The sequence below is a fragment of the Anopheles nili genome, chromosome 3 (assembly GCF_943737925.1).
Source record: "Anopheles nili chromosome 3, idAnoNiliSN_F5_01, whole genome shotgun sequence".
Lineage (NCBI taxonomy): Eukaryota > Metazoa > Arthropoda > Insecta > Diptera > Culicidae > Anopheles > Anopheles nili.
In genome coordinates this window covers 12,634,150-12,641,042 of record NC_071292.1, presented here as the reverse complement: position 1 = coordinate 12,641,042, position 6,893 = coordinate 12,634,150, and the positions used below count along the sequence as shown (strand labels likewise).

General features: G+C 48.9%; 1 protein-coding gene across 1 annotated transcript; it reads right to left on the bottom strand.

The window, feature by feature from the left end:
• Positions 1-242: 242 nt before the first annotated feature.
• On the bottom strand, positions 243-6,137 carry LOC128723079 (restin homolog). Its single transcript, XM_053816785.1, has 5 exons — positions 5,262-6,137; positions 3,747-3,964; positions 2,978-3,479; positions 2,621-2,872; positions 243-2,315 (listed from the first exon to the last, which is right to left on the bottom strand). The coding sequence occupies exons 1-5, from the start codon at positions 6,135-6,137 to the stop codon at positions 498-500; spliced, it is 3,666 nt and encodes a 1,221-aa protein (XP_053672760.1). The 3' UTR covers positions 243-497.
• Between the last annotated feature and the right edge of the window lie 756 nt (positions 6,138-6,893).

The following is a 6,893-nucleotide window of genomic DNA, read 5'->3' as shown; positions in this document are numbered from 1 at the left end:
TTGACGCGTTAGCAATCAACACGTTAGCAAATCCCAAGGAAGCTTTTGCGTTCCGGGCTGCCCTGCAAGCGGACAAACAAGAGAATGATTAAAATTTCTTCTTTCAGTTTAAAGGAAGTTTTAAATGTTGCCAGAAAGCAATAAAAATCTTCGCATTTCTTCTCTGGCTGCTGGATAGTTGTTTGTTCTTTCAAAACCATAAAAAAACAGAAATATACCATAGGCATCGAAATCATGGAAATAATACAAATGATTTATTAATATTAAGAAAATATGCTTATTTTTTGTATCTTACTTACATGCGCCGTTATTGCAAAATCGTATTTTCGCGTCATAGAAAGCGCAGGAATTAATTTTATTTCGCGATTTCCGGTTCGAGCTGCGTGTCCCTATTCGTCCTTCGTTCGTACTGTGGTTGCAAGCGATGGCTTTAATTTGCTGTCCGATGTCTTTTCGTACGAGGTAGGTTGTTTCAAGTCGACCTGGGTTGTCCCGCTCTAAGATTGCTCGGGGGTTTCGTCTGTCGATTCTGAACCGTGAATTGAAGTGCTCCCCTGAAGCAACGCCTCGCTAACTTCTTCCATTACTTCCTCGTCCGACACCAGCACCAACTCGATTGGTCCCATGGGCAGGTATGGTCCAGTGATAGGAAATTGTTCGTCCTCCTGTTCTTCCACCAGCTCCTCTGTCACAGGAAGTGCTGGCTCGTCTGTACGAGCTGCATCCTGGCATTCCGAACGCTCAGATTCGACGCTGGCATTTGAAGCCTTTTCAACGTGCGTGGCAACGGGCTCATTATCCACCGAGTAGCCATACCGGGTGTGTAACATGTCCAGCTTGGTCGTAAGGCTAGATCCTCGACGTACTGTTTTGTTCATTTGCCGCAACAATTGCTGGCTTTCGTTTTCGAGCCGCTCGAGCCGTTCAGCCCGAGCTGACGTATATTCCCGTTCTCTGTCCGACAGACAGGTTAGGTCCACTCTGCTGGCCTCACTCGAGCATCCAGCAACGGGTGATGCTTCCGATTGCCGTGCCACGAATCCACTGTGAATCTCATCGATTTGTGCCGCGATTTCCGTCCCACGGTGAACCGTTTTCGAAAGCCTATTGCGAAACTCCTTCGCTTCTCGTTCAAGTCGCTCCAGGCGTTCGGCACGTCGCTGAAGGTATTTCTGTTCGTCCTCACTCAACACCACGTGCGTATCATCCGTTTCCGGTTCACCCGCCCGAGACGTTGTTGGTGTATCTGTCGAGGAACCCGTCGTTGGTGTCGGTGATGAGTACCGGTCGAGCCTAGAATTCAGCTCGGCCATTCGCTGAAGACGAGCTTCACGTTTACGCTGGAACAGCTCCTCACTTGACAGCTCCCGATCGGCGTCCGAGTGTGACGAGACGTTCGCTTGGGAAAGGCGTTCCTGCGTAGCTGGTGAACCGCCCGTGGCCAGTTCCAAGCATTCCAGTTCCTCCTCGCTTAGCTCACTTGCACTTTCATTCTCGCTGTACTCGCCTTCGGCGTCATCATTCCCCGTACCAGTTCCTTCGTCCCGATCTTGCTCCTCACCATCGTCGTCCTCGGCAGAATCCTCATCGTCCTGCTCACCGGCGTCCCCGACGTCCTCCACAAGGTTCATCAGCCGTAGGAACATGTCCTGAGCCGATTCGGGCTTACCCGGGTTGTTATGACGCTTTTTGCCCTTCTTTGATGCCGATTTGCGCTTCTTCCGTGACGCCACCGGTTCCATTTCATCTGCCGGTCCAGCGTCATCAGGTCCATCTTCCTCGTAAGGGAAGATGGGCAAGTCGTCGATCTTTTCGTTACAAAACCGATTCGCTCGCTCCACGTTCTCGAGCGATTTCATGTCGGATTCGCTGCGAGCCTTCCGCAGCACGCTTACAACCGAAGCGAGATGAAAGATGTTCGAGTACGAGCCACTAAGCAAGCGGACTGTCGATGTTTGGGTCCATCCCTTTGGCATTAAAGGCCCACCAGGTCCGCTACTGCTGCCCGCTTTTGGTGGTGGAAGCTGATTAGCAACAACCGGCTTCCGGTTTACGGTTTCTTCTTCGTCCGACGGCTGCTCGTCGCTGTAACCACTTTCACCCGAGTTGTTGAGTGAATCCTGCTTACGTCGGGCGGCAAAATCTGCCTTCAGTGACTTCCATTGATCCTCGGACTCTATGTTCTTCTGCCGTGCGGCCGACCACTTCAGCCGGCAGTACTCGAGCTCTTCCTTGAGTTCACTTAGCAAACGTCGCTTCTGCTGGAGATGGTAGCGCAATATTTGCTCCTGCGTGTGCAGCTGACGATGCTGGCGCTGTGCAGGACGAAACCGAGAGAAAGAGAGAGAGAGAACATTAGTGTACGATGCATTTCTTCAATGGATGGGAATTGCATTCAACTCTCAGTTTGAAATGTAATAAGGTTAATCTTTCTTTGGATTCTTTGATAGGCAATAAATTGGCTAAGAAATGAAAAATAAATTGCTTTACTGGTGACCTAAGTCTTCAAAGGTATGATGCAATGTTATAGTACTATCTGAACAGTAGAAAACAAAAACTATATGCTGAAATGCAGCACTATCAGCTTGTTCAAGATATCACTGCCATCGTTGCTGCTTACCTGCATTTTTCCCACCAGGTGCCATGTTTTCGTCAGCTCCAAGCTCACAGCACTGAGGCGCTTCTCCTGTGAATCAAGTCTCCGTTCTAGGTGTGAGTTCAGCGTCCGTAGCCGGTTAGTTTCCTTCTTGAGGGATTTTTTCTCCAGGATCAGATCCTTCAGCTTGATGTACGTCTTGCTGACACTGACGACTGTTTTTGGGCCGTTACGTGTCTGCACCGACTTGAGGCATTCTTCGCTTTCGCCACCCTCCTGCGGAGCAAAAAAAAAACAGCAACATCATCATAAGCAACCACGTTTCCACAAAGCAAGCGTCTACGATATCTGCTCTTTCTTTCACTTTAGTTTTTTTCTTACCACAAACGGCACCTGCTGCGCTCGTTCTTGGTGATTCACCAGCTCAATCAACACCCGCCAGACTTTTGGCAGCTTGTCAGCAATTTGTTCCGGGGAAGCTTTCTGCACGTCGGTAAACTCGTCCTCTTCGCTCGACTCGCCTTCGTCGTGCTCCTGATCATCTTTTTCGTCCACTTCCGCGATCAAGTCGTAGAGAGCGCGTGGAAGAAACGCGCCTGTGTCGACGGTTTCCGCCTCGTCCTTGGTCATTTCGATCAGTAGGTCGCGATTTTCCTCCAGCACGGCCGCTAGTTTGTCGATGTTGATATCGTTCGCGGTCGGTTTGCGGCTCATGCCGAGCAAGAACTTTGAGATGAACTGATTCACGACACCCATCTCAAGCTGCAGCTGTTTTGAGTCGACCTGCGACTGGGTCAGCTTCTCTTGTGTCTGCTCTAGTTCTCCCCGCAAAAGGGTCAGATCGCCTTGCAGGCTTTCTACGAGCGCTTCCAGATTTTTATTCCTGCAAAAAAAGAAATGCGAGAATAATAAACTATGATCGTTTGAAAATGCTCAAAATGTGTTGCATGTCTTCTTTGTGGGTAGCAGCGCAATAACAGATGGGTCGCAGGATGGCATATTTTCGCGACGGAAAATAAAAATACTTGTGGCGCAGTTATATTTCGTTGGGTCGCCATTCGCTTCACTCCACCAACGCTGGCAGACATTGGGTCTGCGTTTCGAAGAATATTTTGAAGAATTTTGTTTTGTTTTTTGGTGCTATACTTACTTCTCCTGTTCGGTTGCCAGCTCGTTCTTCTTTAGGTCCAACTGGCGGACCAAATTGTCACGCTCCATCCTCGAGACACGTTCGCGCTCCTCGTACAAATCTCTTAGATTACGAATGTTCGTCAACTGTCGATCATACTCCCGACGAAGATCGTCGGACATAATCTGTAGTTCCCGTTCCTGTAGGGTGTCCTCGATCTGGCGCAGCTTTCCTTTCAACTAAAATGAGAGTGTGAGAGATTTATCGCCAAAGAGAAACAAACGTTATTGTGAGTCATAGTAAATTATAATCGTAATTTCCGTAAGTGACATTAACGAAGCGTATTTTACTTCTGGGAATTATTGTGAAACTGAGACACCTCAATCATCTTCTCTATTTCCAGTGGATGACTCACAATCGCAGCAAGCACAATGTTGAAACCACCCACTCGATTTTTGTTTTCAGATTCGATTCTACAATCCACCGGCTCTGTATCATGCAATATGAACGATGATGGTGAAATGTTGATAAAACGTAAAAATTGAATATTACTAACGCCTTGAAACAGTCCATATGTGTTTTAAAAAAATAGTTATAAAATTATTTTTAAAAAGCTTAAAGTTATATATGACTTTGAAATTATTTTTCCATTATTTAAATTGATACTTTTACTAGAAAGCAATACACCAATCCACGATTTTTAATGAAACGTATTCTGACATCACTGAAGAAACCAATCATTTTAAATATTAGAGTTTCTGGGTTGCACTTTGATGCTTTGTGATCAACCACCACAGCATGAGCCGTTGTTCTTCTCTTTGTCTGCATGCTTCTCTTGTCCGCGAGTGCCCAGCTGGACCGGTTGTACTCCCGTAACCGTCGGTTTCATTCTTCCGGGCGCAATTCACGATCGAACAGACAAATTGCTCATTCACATCCATTTACGGCAAAACGCCGGCTGGAGGTCAGCCGGCGGCGATGTTCGCACGCGAGCCCTCGACTCCATAGATCATGTGCGCGCACCGTCATCGAAGATCACTCGAATCGCGATGGAGGGAGAAAAGGCGAGAACGACCTTCACATTGCCACATGTGTCGTTTGGCAACGGCTTGCGCCCTCGAACACGCCACGGTGAATACGCGCGGGCAAGTTCAACATCTTCCACACCTGTCACTGAACGTGCTCGACGAACACAAACTCGTTTGTAGCCGTCGTCATTAAGCGAAGTGGGGGATCCGGAACAGAGTGTCTGATCATATGCTCTCTGATGATCGCGTACCAAGATGCTGCGTCTGCTGACAAACGATGGCGCTGCTTGATTTACCCCTTTAAATGATGTTACAGTTTTGCACTTCTAGTTTTCATGATAGCACAGTATTTGCATTATTTTTACAAAACATAGTTAAATTGATAGCTCACGAAACTTTTCAACTCGATCAAGCAACACCACTCAATTGCACAAAAAAATGGTCCATCAACAACTGCATAAGCTTCACAACTGCAATTTCACAACGTTAACTTTTGCACGATCCTCACCTGTTCGACTTGATCCTCGCGTATGGCGATGATCTCCTTTCCCGCCTTAATGACGTCCTTGAGCGATTTAACCTGATTCCGCAGCTGATCCACGTCGGTCTGCAGTGACAACGTCTCGGCCTGGGAGATCTGCAGCCGGAACTGCGTCTCGGCTAGTTCCGCTTTCAGTGCTCGTGCCGCGTCACCCTGTCGCGTGCTCTCAGTAAGGGCTTCGTCCTGCTGCGCGCGAAGTCGCGTTCGCAACTGAGCCAGCTCCTGGCGCACCTCTAGCAGCTCACCGGTCGCGCATTGTAGGGCGTGCTGCGATTCAGCGAGTTCTCTCTTCAACATCAAGCGCTCATCGTGACCGGAACGTTCACCCTCTTCGCTTTGTTCCTGGGACGACGAACTCTGATCCGCAGCTTCCGCATTCTCTCGATCGTTCTCCGGCTCCAGTGATGGTGTCTCGAACGGCGCCGTTGATGGCGCTTGCTGTTCGTGCTGCTGAACGTACTTGATCAACGCCCGGTTGCGGCTTTTCTCCTCGGCCAGCGCCACCCTGAGCTGCTCTAATTCATCCCGCACAGCTCCCAGCTTGGCTTGGTGCACCAGCCGCTTCTGTTGCAGGTTGCATCGGAAACTGGCCAGCTCGGCTGTCATTTTCCGGGCTCGGCACTGTTCCGTCATGCTATCATCGCTGTCGTACGCATTTGCATCGCCTGGGGTTTCGGTTACCGGTTCGTCCTGTGGTTCCTCAGTCTCGCGTGGTTCGTCGTCCAGTTTCGCTATATCGGCAACTTCCGGCTGAAGCGTGACCAGCATCGTCTCTCCGTTGGCATTGTCTCTTTCGGACGCTTGATCTTCCCGGCCAATGTTGGCCGACTGTACGCCCCCCATTTTTCACCACGCAGTAACAATCTGTAGCAGACGTGATTGAAAAAAAAGGGAAAGAAGGAGAGAAGGAGTGTGTGAGAGAGAGAAGTGAAAATCGTTTGCGTTTGTCACATCACCGAAAGTGTGGTTAGGATACGCAAATGCGCGCGTCACACCAGTGGCAGCACACAATCACGTGAATAATGCACGATCGCGAAACAATCTTGTCGCTCGTCATTTCCCGAGCTCAAAAAACAAACGATAATTAATTTGCCATTTAGCGGCTTTTCTGTGTCGCGTCGCCATTGCGCAAACGAGCGTTTTGAGCGTTTGAGGGAAACGATATTTTCTTCAATTTCATTGTACCGCCTTCCTGCGGCTAGATCGAATGGTGCGGATGTTGATGCGGCATTTATAATTAATTCGCACTCATTCCCATGCAACTCTTACTGCAGCACAATGGCTGCCACTGTCGCTATGGTTGTCTGAAAAAGGAGTAAAGAAAAACAAAAACGGCCTACTACTAACCGGGCACGAGCAACGCGAACAAAGCACAACGCAGCGGGATGTGTCTTTTCGTGTGGCCACGATCGTTTCGACTGATCTATTTTTGGACGACCGCCGTGTAGTTGACCGACAAAACTCACCATAGTTGAGTCGCAACCGCTCGGTCAGGGGTCCCTTGCTCGATTTTTCACTCGAGTTGTGATTTTCCCGCATCCTTCGGGGAGATACGAGCGTAGTTGGCTTGCGCGCGCAACACACCAAGTGCTAGACGAT